Genomic DNA, 14,068 nt, shown 5'->3' with positions numbered 1-14,068 from the left:
CGTTAATGTTTTATATATAATAAACAGCAAGACGCAGACAGGGACATTCTGTGTTCATTGAGTTGTGTCAGAAACCCATAAGGGTTGAAACGTGTAACTCCCTATGATTCGCATTGTACAAAGCGTTTGCACATTCGTTTACACTAAGTACCATATTTGGAAAATCACGAGAAACATTTAACCAATCAAAATTACTATATTTGGATTAAATTCAGAGCGCGCGCGAGCTCGCGCTCGATGGCGTAAACTTGTCAGTTTGAACAAGCTTGGTCGAATAGAGTTAAATTTGGTTAAATGCTCCTGTTTCATCTTCTTGAAGTAGTCTGGAGAGCTTTGATTCGATACACTTATCGTATTTCTTTAGTTTCTGTAAGAAATTTAAGTCTTAATTAAAGCAACTTACAACAAAACCAAAAATAATGTTGCGTGTGTCATTACGTGTAAGCATTCGCGTACAAATTTTTTGTGTTTCCAAATATGGTACTTAGCAAAATGAATATTCAAACGCTGTGCGCGCGCGTTACACGTTTTAACCCTTATGGGTTTCTGGTTGTGTCTTATTTTCCTCCCCTCCCCCGCATCACTTGTAAGTCGTAATTTATGCGGAATGACGTTTAGTGTCAACACTGCGTAGTTGGCGAAGACACGTAGGGTATTTTCCCCGGCCAGGTATTTTCCCTTTGCGGCAATTTCCGCTTTCCGCCGCGCACAATCATGTTTATCAACATCCAGCCATATCTTTGAACAAAAATTATAACACAATTTAAAAATTGTATATAACGCGTTTCGTTTGGAATTTTTACTACTACAAAGCTATTATTTATAAACTCTCGAATTGATTGGGTTATACTAGACCCTTTCTAGTGACTGGGGAAATATTAATAAATGGAAAGCAAGTCACTCACTTGGCATGTTCCGTAAACTTGTGATAACTGGTTAAAGGTCGTAAGGGACGGACCATTAGAAAAGTGATGGGGGGGGGGGGGTGGGGGAAAAAACCAAAAAAAAATTCATGCAAGCCAAAATGGCAAGAAAAAAAAATCGTGCAAAGGGTAAGGCAAAGAAAAAAAATTCGTGCAGAAGGAAAGGTCCTATTAATACCTGAAAATACCTGTCATCATTTAACACTTGATGAGATCTATTTTGCGACGAAATATATGGTGGAGAACGCTGAAAATAGCATTTCCGAGCCTAAAAATTTTAAAATTTTCTGGGGGAGCATGCCCCCACACCCCCCTAGATGGATTGTGATCATAACATTCCCTTTGCTCGTCTCTCTCTGGCCTGCGTAGATTGCTTACCAGTTAACTCATTTCTCAAACAGATTGCAAACATGAATGGTACGATCTACAGTAGTCTTAGTTTCTGTTGTCAATTCCGGTCAAATAGGATTTCTGCAGTAATTATTTATGAATTTCTATTACGTATTGTTTCAGTTTTGCATATGTTTATGTCTAAGGGCGCATTCGTTTGGGAATATTCCGGAATAAGAATGTATTCCGGAATATATTCCCGCTATTCTGCTCCTAGGAGCAGAATAGCCGGAATGGAAAGCCAAACGAACACTAAGTCGCATTATTCCAATTATTCTTATTCTGGATTGATCCCAAACGAACGCACCCTTAGTTTTCCCACGGACTTTACACAGAAATATATGAAAAACACAAATCTATTATACAAAATGATCGAGAAATTCATCCTGCTTTGGTGTGTTAAGAAGCGAAAGAAGATGTGTAAGAAACTACATATAGAATTACAGTGTTAGGATCGCACTTTAAAAACTGATATCACTTCAGAAACCTCTAATCCATTACAGACAATCAAAAAGGCTTTTTCCTTATTAACTATTTTTTGTAGAAAGGGGTGGATCATGTAATTTCCAACCCTCGACCAGGGTTTGTGTTTTGAGCTAGAAGGAAGGGGTGGGTCTCCACTTTTCCAATTGCACCGCCCTTTGACCCCCCGCCCCCCCCCCCCCCTTCGGTACTTATTGCCAGTCCCTAAAGGATGAAGTCAATGAACAACAGCAGTTTTAAAATATTTAAAAAATAATCAACAAAGCAACATTGTCCAAAAACATGGTATAAAGTAACAAAACATGGCATTTGTGTGAAGAAAAAAACATTTGTCTAAAAAAAAATTCGAGCAGAGGGTTTCACCCGAAAAAAAAATTCCTGCACAAGAAATGGACAGAAAAAAAAATTCGTGCAAGCCGAAAATTCCCCACCCCCCCCCATCACTTTTCTAATGGTCCGTCCCTAAAAGACAACAAAATATTTTCGCTAATCAAATGAATTAACTCGAGCCAAAAAAGCCGTCTGCTCTCGCAGGCTGGGAATCGTGCAGTAACCTTTTAATGTAAGTTTTCTAGAATTTTTTTCCGGTGAATTTTCCCGCGGACTTCCACTTTTGTAGAACCTGTTCTCTCTTCGCTTCTCGTTTTGCCCTCTCCTTCCCCTTTGAACGTCTATCACACAGACTGACTCATATGACCGACCATGACCGACACCCAAAGCCGCGCAGGAAAAACCTAGCTCTTGCACAGGCATCCCAAACTCACGATTCGAGAAATCGATTGAATAAACGATTTATGTAAGCATATGAATGATTTATGCGAGCTTATGGATGATTTATGTGAGCTTTTTAAATGATTTATGTAAGCATATGAGTGATTTATTTAAGCGCATCAAGTGGGACGTGACTGCTTGAACCCGGGTGGGGGGGGGGGGGGACTCGCATATGAAAGTGACGGGGATGCTCGTCGTCTCGCTTAGGGGTGTAAATTTCGGAATTTTGGTCTCGCTTAGGGTGTTCCGGGAAAAACACCCAAAACGCCAATATTTTTAGCCATAATGGTCTCGTTTAGGGCTACACACGAAGAAATATACAAATATAAACTGATCCATTCTTAGTTTTTTGGTATCTTTTAGGGGTCAAGAAAAGCTTGAGCCACACCCAGATTGGTCTCTTTAAGGGGTTCTTTTGAAAATTTCCGACGAGCATCCCCGTCCGTTTCATGTGGAAGTCTAGTCCTCCCCCCCCCCGGGTGCTTGAGGTGCGCGGCGTTGTGTTACAATTTAGGCCGTTGGAGATTTGAGCGCTCTACAAGACTTTGTATGGAGTTTAAAATAACGTGGAATAAAAGCACTCGACGAAATAATATTTTACCGTCTTTTCAATAAAATAATGAAAATGTACTCACCTTTCTCGATTTCTGTTGAAAGGTGAGTACATTTTCTTTATTTTATTGAAAAGAAGGTAAAATTTTATTTCGTCGAGCCAAGAGAAAATATTTTCTCTTGGTCGAGCGCTTTTATTCCACGTTATTTTAAACTTCCATACAAAGTCTTATAGACAGTGTGTAGAGCGCTCAAATCTCCAACCGCGCACTTCAAGCAGTCACGTCCCACTCGATGCGCTTAAATAAATCATTTATGCGCTTACATGAATCGTTTATTTGATTGATTTCTTGAATCGTGAGTTTAGGACGCCTGTGGCTCTTGCACCCAGGGTGCGGTAAATAAAAGGGTGTTATCCGTGAAAAATTAGCATGTGACACGTGAAAACGTGATCGTGAACTGTAAGTCTAGTTAAGATGAGTACAAGTGATCTGCCGCTCGGCAATTATCTTTGCTCGGTATGGATGGCCTGATACTCGACACAAAATATTGGATAGCGATATTTTGACAATTTTGGAAAATATCGATACTTGCTGAAAATGTTTTATTAGGAACAGACCATTATTTTCGTGGAGCCGGGCGGAGGGTAGCCTGCGAATACATTCGCAGGCTAGGCGGAGGGTATGAAAAATTTTCCTCTGCAAACTTTTTTTTAGTTTATAAACCTTTGCAAACATTTTTTTTTTTCAAAATTCCACCTATGTTTTGTCATACATATCGTGAACGAAAACAATCATAGATTTTGTCTTTTCAAGCGCGCTAGCCCTGCAAACATTTTTTCAATATTTTTCATAGCCCCTCTAAAACATAATGGTCCGTCCCTTACGCAATGTACTATTAAATATATTATTTTTATTTCTTTTGCTAATTTACACTTTGCTTACTGCCCTCTCTTCTCCCCGCACCCCCACTCGGTGCTTTTTAATGCGCCACCCCTCACCAGAATGACCGGTCTGTGCCTGCTAGGCGAGAGAAGACAGTCGGACAAGGGGCCCGGGTTGACAATCAGAAGAAATAAGAGAAGAAAATAGAGATAAAGACACTTATAGTTTTCGGTATAATTATGATCATATTAAGCTTACCTCAACTCGTTTTATACAGCTATTTCTCAATTGATGCTGTTTTTGCTTTTCATAGCTCTTGTATTTATTATATTTTTGATATTATTTAGCTTTCGCACGTACGTATTTTAACTACTAGCGCACTAGCTTCTAAGGAGGTGCGGGTACATGGCTTCATGTTAAGCACGCTGGACTCCGGATGGCCTGCTCCACGTGTTTGGTTATTTGCGTTGAGCGAACGCGAGAGCGAAATTGGCCAGAAGAACGGTGGGTGGAGAAAAATTGCGAGAGGTTTGGAGCGTCTCTCTGACTCGTTCCTTGCGCTGCTCACTAAACAGCCGAACGCCTGGAGCAGGCCTGGAATTCGGATCTAGAATTTCGTTACGTTCTAGCTATGCTTGTGTTTAATGTTGCATTCAAGATTGCCTTAGAGGTCAGCCTTGACCAAATTGTACATAAACTCGTTTTAAACTAATATGCCGCCATATCTATTTCTTGTCCAGAATTTTGTGATACCAGGTGTCTCCTGAGCTCAGACTGAAATTAAGTCTAGTTTCTTTTATTTATTTTATTTTAAATGTACTAACTATTATAGCGGATGCCTCGTAATCCACTTAGCGCAAATTTACTGTTTGTTACACTCTAATAAAGTCACTGTTTTTCAGTCTGCCAGTCAGCAATGATGATGATGATGATGATGACAGTGGTATTGTTGTTGTTGTTGAAAATGATGATGATGATGACGGTAGCCGAAGTTGTAATTGTTTATGAGCACGTGCGAGTTCTTTGTTCTCTAAGGTGCTATATACTGGATAAACAAACCACTGAAATGTTTAAAAAACAAGTCAAGTTGTTTGTCAGACTGACTCTCTAGTTTAATTCTCTGCCTGGTTATCTGTCCACAACAATCAGTGTACCTGACTGCCTTGTAAATGTTTTACATTCTGATAAACCCCTGATTTAACTAAACCATCTATTCTACCCTCATACAAAATAAACCAAAACTATCCAATAAAAGAAATTAAAAACCACAAATGCAACAACAAAAGCTATCCTTGCTACGACTTTAACGTCGTGTGAGTCAATTTCCTTGTCTTGAGATGGTGATTTTTCTTGGTTTACTTCTTGACATGGAAATTGCATCTGTGCTTCCTCTAACGAGTACAAATAGCCTCTGTAGGTCGAGTATTCACTTGTTAAATCAGTGTAAGTCGAGTTCTTTCGGAAGGAACGTTGCCTTGAGCTGAGAAATGCTTCTCTTCAGAATAAAAACCCCCCAGACATAATTAAATTAGAACTTACAATAACTTATGCCCACACATAAATAGGCATATACTCACATGTATATCATTTAAAGACGTAAACGCATATTTTGTATATGTTTAGGCCTTTCATCCACATGTAAACGACATTAACGAACATCTCCCCCCCCCCCCCTTAAATTCATATTAAATGCATGCACAACTACAGTCAACTCTTGCCTTGCGGACACCTCGCTATTACGGACACCCAGTTATTACGGACAGAAGTTGAAGTCCCGGCGAATAAAAATTACTGAAAATAACTCTCGCTACCACGGACTTTCTCTATTATGGACACCAAATGGTAGTCCCGAAGGTGTCCGTTATAAAGGGAGTTGACTATATATTAAAAATATAATTATATTTGTATATTTCTTCGTGTGCAGTATAATGTGGCCATTATGTCAAAATTATGTTTTGGCCACTTCTAAAGGGCGTTTTTTAGTGGTTTTCCGTATCTGGTGTTTCACACCTTAGTCCATGTGTTATGCGCAAGGTTCCCAGTTGTAATTAGGATACATTTTGCATCAGACGACTGACTGACGCATCCTCAATAAACTCTTCACATTCAATGTCTTTTGTTAGTTTCAGGCAGTAAAAACCCGCGAGTAAAAACCTGCATTTTCCAAAGTTGGCCTAAACAGGTTCTTATTAATGGTAATTAGCATAAATTTAGGGTATTTAGGTTCTTAAAAGGTTTTACTTTATGAAGAAAAATTTACATTGTTGCTAATAAAGTTTTTAGTGGTATTCAGCCTTTTCCTTACACGAAGTTTGCATACCATTTTATTTATATTTATGTGATTGTATCAATTATAATATCTTATAATTTTCAACTTTGGCATTAACATTGCAACTGGAGTGATAAGGCTCCTAGGTGTCTCCAAAGAGGATCCAGAATGTCAACTTATCTTAATTCCCTAAAAGTAAACATTTTCAATCGATTTTACAAAATAAGAACCTGTTTCCAAATTTTAGGCTAAAGAGGTTCTTAAAAAGACGGTGTCTAAAAATGTCAAGCTGGTTTTTAAAAATTAGGTTCTTACTCGCGGGTTTTTACTGTAGTCAGATTATAACATAACACCAAATGCAAATTATCTTAGCCGCAAGTCCACGTGTAGCCATACCTACCCCCCAAAGAAAATGGTGTTTGTTTCGGGGAACGGGACTCCGAGTGTTAGCATCCAGGACTTCTCGGATCAATAAAAGGTTGGTAACCTATGTGTTGTGGCACCAAAAGTATAGTGACGATCTGCTTTTTTTACAATGGCATTTATTGCTATTCCGTTGTGACTATACAACCTGTACTCTCCAAGTCTCACTCACACGCCCGTTACAAGAAAACGTACACGTAGCATGCGAGTCCATTACGCGTACTTCAATCGTGATATAACTGTCTTCCACATGCTTGTGCACACAAGCACCGTTTTGTTAGAGTATAAAAAGACGACTTTATTTGTAAGTGATTTGGTTTTATTTCGTCAAAGTCCACTTATCCTATAGCTCATGATTTTGGCGGGGTAGTAAATAGGAAGTTTTTGTCGCATCGCATTAGAACAAACATAGCGGCCGATGCGGTCAAATAGCTCCATTTACCTGGAAAGAGGATGATCCTTGCGTAAGGATCATCCTCCTTTCATGTAAAATAGGGGGTGTTTACATGATACCGGTGCGACTTTCATTCCGGTGCAAATGAAAAAAGTCACACCGTGTTTACATAAACCGTTTTTAATGGGGTGTGAGTTTTATACTGCCGTAAAAAGGAATATGAAACGAACAGTCATAAGCTGAGGCATACCGCGTTTACATGACACCGGAATGAGTTTTCGTACCGGAATGCAAATCTCGCTCCGGTACGGTCTCGGGGTGAACTCGCTCCGGTATGACATTTTTGTGGAGGTATCATGTAAATGAATACAGAGCCACAAGAGGGGACCGGGGTGAACTCGCACTAGTATGAAGGTCGCCCTGGTATCATGTAAGCGCCCCCTTTGATGGGTGTAGTCGTTTTACTGCAATTTACTAAAGCTCAAGAATTTTTTTGTGGGAGGCGCGGTGGCCTAACGGTTAGCGCGCTGGACTCCGGATCGAACGGTCCGGGTTCGAGACCTGGCCGGGCTCATTGTGTTGTGTTCTTGGGCAAGACACTTTACTCTCATAGTGCCTCTCTTCACCCAGGTGTATAAATGGGTACCGGCGAATTTACTGCTGGGGGTAACCCTGCGATGGACTAGCATCCCATCCAGTTGGGGGGGGGGGGGTAGAAATACTCCTAGTCGCTTCATGCTATGGAAACCGGGATAAGCTCTGGCCTGATGGGCCACTAGGCTCGTATGCACACTTTACCAAGAACTTTTCACTTTCCGTTGGGATCCGATGGATAGGAGGCTTTTCAGATCCGATCTTTAACGACAAAATAAAGTTACGTTGATTAAACATATAAACAGTTCAAGCATGCAGAGTATCCATGGTTCAAGCCTAACAGTGTGATTATAAAAACACTCTTCCTGCTCCTGAGCAGTATACGTATACGTATAACCGCGACAAGTCAGTCAATTACAATCTACTATTTCTAACTTTTATATCATTTTCCTATTTACCTAACTAAGACCATTTACACGAAAGCTAAATAATAAAAAAAAAACACCTGTGAAAGATGGTCTTGTTAGTCATGGTCCACCAAACAAAATGTTTCCGCTAGATCTTTACGATTTACAAAAGGATGACACAAGGCGCAATGTAAAACTTGGAAAGTTGCACCCGAGCCTTTTTCACGTTTCCATTTCAACAGCATTTTACAAGCCTTTTCAGAGTATTTCTCATTCTCTTTATGAATTGCATACAGCTTTGCTTCATCATTGTCCAATAGCCGACGTCCAAGCTCCTTCCATTCCTCGACGATTTCCATTGCCAATCCTTGCAGGTCATCATCTTCAGGTGTGCCTTCTTTAACTGTAACCCAGAGAACACAATATAATCCTACGTTACAAAATTTGAGTTGATATAATGATTTGCTCAGGAGGTCAAAGATTGAGGTACAGCAAGAGATTTCATACTTTTCTTGGCGTGAAATGTCATACGTGAAACGACTGGGTTTTTTTTTCACTCGCGAAACCTGATCTAGCATAATTATTGCGTTGGTAGTTAGAAGAACGCAACCTATTCATTGTACGAAGAAATTGAGTTTTGTAGTCTCGATTAGCCCTCCTCCCCCCGCGACGCATTTTTGCGAGGCAATTCTTTTACGAGCAATACTGCGGCCTCAGCTGCCTGCAATATATCCAATAATGCTGTGAGCCGAAGTTATTATCTATCATAAATATTGGCCCTCCTAAAACCCTATTTTTCACTCTCTGCATCACTTCGACGATTTCCGTCGCTTCCACACTGATCAGATGTTTTGGTTCATAGCTGCAATCGTCGATATATTGCAGAGGGAGAACAATAGGATCTACGAGGGTCAGTAATTATTAAATCTACGTAAATTACATAATTAATTACATTAAAATACTTATATAGTTAAATCATAGTATTAACAATAAAAGAAAAAAGCCTGCTATCCATGAATGCCGCGTGTTTAATTTACGAGAATATTAATAACAACCAGAAAAGAAACCGCCACAGCCGGATTTAAAGCGAGTGAGAGTTTGTGCTTTTCGGTAAACTTTTCCACAGCACCGCGCCACTATAGCTGAATCTGTTTTTTAGAACATTTGTGCGGGGTACAGGAACAGCTTTTTTGCCCTCGCCGTCCCTTAATGAATAGGTTGGTATTTCACTACTGTCAGTGAGCATAGTCTTTTTGCTCTGAGGGTTGCATGTGAGAGACGGCCAGAACTGGACTGTACTATTTACCGTTGGGAATGAACCTGTTATAACTGCCGCTCTTCAATTGTGAAGTGCTGTTGCTCGTTAAGTTTGGATTCTTATAATTAGAAATGTTACCTGCAAGGTGCTCAAGCGTAAGTTTAGGGCGTTTTGCACTGGAACACGATGGTGATTCTGGTTCACTCTTTCGCTTTACACATGACTCTAAAATGAAAAAGGAAAAAGGCGTGGTCTAAGACACAACTAACATAATTTACATGCAGAAAACTGAATGAGAAATGAACAGGTTATTAAAAATATAGCAACAACAGCAGCAGCAACTACAACAATATTTAAAGTCACTCAAGTAAAATGAATTACTATTCACCCCAAATACCTTATTCGTCCTTGGACCTTCAGTCATTCAACAAAAGTTGCGTTATATTGTAGCATGACATCCACAGCGCGATGTACGCTACTCGTGATGGATTTCTGTGTTTTCCATCAACTATAATTTCTCTCTTTCGGTTATACTTTGTATTGCCTTATTCTTACTAAATTTCGCGATGTTTGCGTTTACACAAAAGTTCAGCATTTTAAACCTTGAGAGTTGATAACGAAAATGTGTTGAATGTTATATTTCTCAATTAAACGCCGGGTACCGAATAAACGCCTGGTCTCCAAAGTGGAGTTGAGAATAGGCCTCTCAGGTATGCACACTATACAGAAACTGTCTGACCGCTATTAGGTTACAAGTCAGTTTTAGGCAGAAAAGGATAATACTTGTACTCATGCAGAATTTGAAGATCATTAATTTGCCACAGTGATGTACCATTTTCTATGTAAAATAGTGGATTTTAAAAGTTCAGTTTTCAAAATGAGACCGATTGAAAACGTCAATATTATTGGTTTCGCTAGTTTGCACTAAAGTAAAGTAAAACTCTTCACCACTCGCTTTCTTCGACCGTTTGCATAAAATATCAAAACGCCTTGCCGTTTTTGTTGTTTGTTTTTACCGTGGCATGGAATAATATAGCAGCTACAACAAACGAATTTCTTGATAATTCGATAATTTGACCAGTTGTGACTAAAACGAAAAGTCCATTCTTACCTTCTGGGTTCCAAGAAACCATTTCTTGTTTTTCACTCTGAAATAAAACAACAAAAAGTACCAATGGATTTCGTACGCCATTTGCTAACAAAGTCTTTCTTTCTGGTTATGGTTCTAACTCTATGGATAATAATGTTTTCAGGCTTTCTATGGAACTACCTGATTTGAAAGATAAATCACGTACGTATGATTCATCCAATAGGTGCTTGACCATAAAACCATTCCCATTACAATCAGTGAAAGCACACAGCTAACCTTGACCGTGAACATAAGCGACACAAACATAATGAATTTATCGCCCGGATTTAACGATTTTTTTGGAAAAGCAAGCGGCGAAGACTGCCCTTTTACATAAACTATAGTTATAGCGGAAAAGGGTAATTTGTTACCTAACTTCTTTCTTAGAGAAGTTTACAGCAAAAATGAGACAAATGCCAATTTCACAATGCTTGATGTTGACTGCCATTGGCTCCTAGTTTATAACTTTACTAACTAACCGACTGACTGACTTTCAGAAATTGCCAAAATCAAAGTTTGAAAGCTAAAATAATAAACTTCCTGCTTATGAAAGTGGAAAGGATCTTTACCTTAGTTTCACGGACCAGCAACCACTGCTCCAATCCACAAATTTTCATTGGTTCATAGCCGAAATCCATTGGGCAAACCATTTGTTCTTCGGGAAGTAATGAGAGAAGATGCAGGCAGTCATCATGACTGCAGCAAACCGATTTATGCTTGGCACATGGGTCAGTGCAGTTCAAGCAGTGAACACATGCCACACACAGTTCATACTGTAAGTTACGTAGGCAGGATAACTCACGTTTCATGTCTTTTAAGGTATCTTCAAAAAAGACACGAACTGCACGTGCCATTGTCGCCGAAGTTGTGGTTGGAGGAGCTGAAGCAGCCTTTCGTTTCAATATGACCTTGATAAACCTGTTTCTGCAAATAAGTATCAGATCAAAAATGACTTGCTTTCCAATGAAGAGCCTTGCTCCATTTTGGTACAAGTTGGGAGCTTTTTTAGGAGCGCCCTCAGAACACCACTTTATGCATCTCGCCAAAAGCTGAGCAAAGAACCCGTAAGGTACAAAGCCATCAGGGAAGTGTAGATACAAAGGGCAAGGATCACAATCAGATGGCTTTATCTCATACAGGACAGAAGGGGATGATCTAAGCTGGGATGGTACAAAGTATATTTCTTCATGTTCGCCATCCGCTGCCGGAAGGAAGGAAAATTTGACAATTAAACCACAGAGCTCCATCATGTTTAAAATGTCCTCTTTGGAAAGGCCTTTCTGAATGAGATCTGCAAAAACATGATCGACAAGAGCCATCCTGAGGATGCCACTTTCCTCAAGCTCCTGCCAGCAGTCTGAGTACAGGGAAGTCTGAACAAAAAGATAAAAAAAATTGTTAGAAAGTAATGTTCCTTTAAGTTGGCTTCGTAGTTTTTTCCGGGCGCACTCGTCCACGACAAACTTTGCGTCGTAACTTTATCGGCTTATGAGGTTTGCGAAGTTTTTCGAGCATTTTATAATGTTTACAGAACTATTGATTTTTTTTTCACGGTTTGCACGATTGACAATCGGCTAGGCACTAGCATTGGGAGGGCTCCTCACAGAAATTTCATTTCGTGACTTTTTTCGTCAACAAACGTCAAGTATAGAAATTTTAATAGAATGCTACAGTTGAATTTAAATGACCTTAATATTTCCGCAGTTCTGCTCCAACGATTTTCCTGAAACTTGGCTATGGTTTGAATTAAGTCAATATATAAGCTGATTTCAGAAGTTTAGTAGAAATATATCAGCAATTTTTTTTTGAGGATATGATTTTGTTCAAAGGGGGGGGGGGGGTCCAGTTAAACGCCAATAACAATAGAACGCAACGTTAACTAACATGGACGAGTAGTACGCCCGGAATAACTAAGGAGCCGCAGTAACAAAAACGTAAAAACGTGAAAGGGTTTAGTTTTCCTCCTGATTGACTGATCCCCCTCCCCACCTTGCTTGTTGCAAGACTTTTTGTTTTTAAACCAGTAGGCGATTTGCATTGACATTATTTAGCTGTGGGCAACAACCGAAATTCTTCAGGTACATTACTTGCCAAAAATTTCGGACATTAAAAGTGTCCTTTCTTGGGCGTTGCGATCACATGTATTCAAGGACTACCGTATTTATTCGATTAAGCGCCCAACCTCGAATAAGCGCTCACCCTGAAGGCAGGAAAAGTTAATAAGTGCCCAGCCTCGAATAAGCGCCCACCCACCTCCTCCAAGAAACTTAAGACCACAAGAGGAGTCTCAATGAGATTGAAATCGACTTAGTATTACCAACAGACTTCCCCGAAGACCGAGTTTGTTAGTATTTTACAGAAAGCTTCAGTGAATAGTTAAAATTCTGCTTTGGTGCATAATCAAGGTTTGTTATTATTTGTTGTTTTGTTGCAAACTAAACTTGCTACGTGCTGAAAATGGTGAAAATTATATAAGCGCCCACCTCGAATAAGCGCCCACTCCCAAACTCTATAAATTTAATAAGCGCCCAGGGCGCTTAATCGAATAAATACGGTATGTACATGATATAACTAGAACTCGGAATAGGCTTTATTCGTTCTTTTTTATCACTGAAAAGGAATTTTTTTTTGTATTTATGAAAGACATAATGCAAATAAATGCCGATTCATGCCCACTGGCTTGTTGGTTTGTAGGACCGTCTCCAAAATAACCCCGATGTGATAAGGTTTAAAGATGACAGGAATAGTGGAAGCTGTCACTAAGAAATTAGAACCAGAATATCCTTTTGAAGATATTTTCACAGATCATCGTTTGCAAGTAATGTAGTCCTTTCATTCCAGTCTACTTGTAAATGTACGTTTGACCTTTCAGAACAGTAGGTTGTCACAGAGCGAAAAGCCCATTTTTTTTTTTATTTATGAAAAAGAAAAAAGAAAAGAAAGCAGAATATATTACATGGAGTGTCGCTATTTATTTATTTATTTATTTATTTATATTTACAAAAAAGAAAAGAAAAGCAGAATATATTACATGGAATGTTGCTATTTACCACTTCGTCGAAAGGTCGCACGGTAATCAGTTGTTTGAAAAGATCGATCAGCCACTGAGCCTGTAAAACTACAGTACGGCCATGCTTCACAATCACACCAAGGTCATGATAGAAATTCAACAAGGTTGACAATTCCTCTTCGTCGTCTATACGGCAAACTCGTTTGGTGACTGTTAGGAGTTGGTCAAGGTCCATGTGATAGATTTTCAGTGCCACCAGTTCTTCAACAACTTTCTCGAAGTTGACCCACCTAAGGAAGACATCAGGTAATAAGAAATTGGTTTGCAAAGAGTCAGCTAACAATATTTGTGTTAGTTGTAAGCATTATGGTAAACTTATGTAAACACAAGATGTTACTGAATATTGGCGTCATTGAATGAAAAACTTTGATGCGCAAAATCCAATCAGGCATGCAATTGATAGCCTACTTGCGTCAAGGTTGTTTAGGTCAGTCAAAACGCAATTCATTATTTTTGGTTTTAATTCTTACCTAACAGTTCACTTTGTAGGAGTGCTGTGATTATTGAAAAGTTAATAAACC

The 14,068-nt window shown here is 39.3% G+C and overlaps 1 protein-coding gene across 2 annotated transcripts in view; it reads right to left on the bottom strand.

Moving 5' to 3' along the window:
* Window positions 1-8,073: 8,073 nt before the first annotated feature.
* The window catches only part of LOC144659623 (uncharacterized), a 29,509-nt gene continuing 23,514 nt past the window's right edge, over window positions 8,074-14,068 (bottom strand). For both annotated transcript variants that reach the window (XM_078520094.1, XM_078520093.1), the window contains exons 6-10: window positions 13,528-13,777; window positions 11,047-11,850; window positions 10,460-10,496; window positions 9,487-9,573; window positions 8,074-8,493 (exon numbers count right to left, since the gene is read on the bottom strand). In XM_078520094.1, the coding sequence (XP_078376220.1) occupies window positions 8,207-8,493; window positions 9,487-9,573; window positions 10,460-10,496; window positions 11,047-11,850; window positions 13,528-13,777 (1,465 nt within the window). In that variant the 3' untranslated portion in view covers window positions 8,074-8,206. The remainder of the gene's footprint in view (window positions 8,494-9,486; window positions 9,574-10,459; window positions 10,497-11,046; window positions 11,851-13,527; window positions 13,778-14,068) is intronic.

This window comes from Oculina patagonica, chromosome 7, assembly GCF_052425735.1.
Source record: "Oculina patagonica isolate OP01 chromosome 7, crgOcupat, whole genome shotgun sequence".
In the NCBI taxonomy this organism is placed as follows: Eukaryota; Metazoa; Cnidaria; class Anthozoa; order Scleractinia; family Oculinidae; genus Oculina; species Oculina patagonica.
This window is presented reverse-complemented; position numbering and strand designations above follow the sequence as displayed.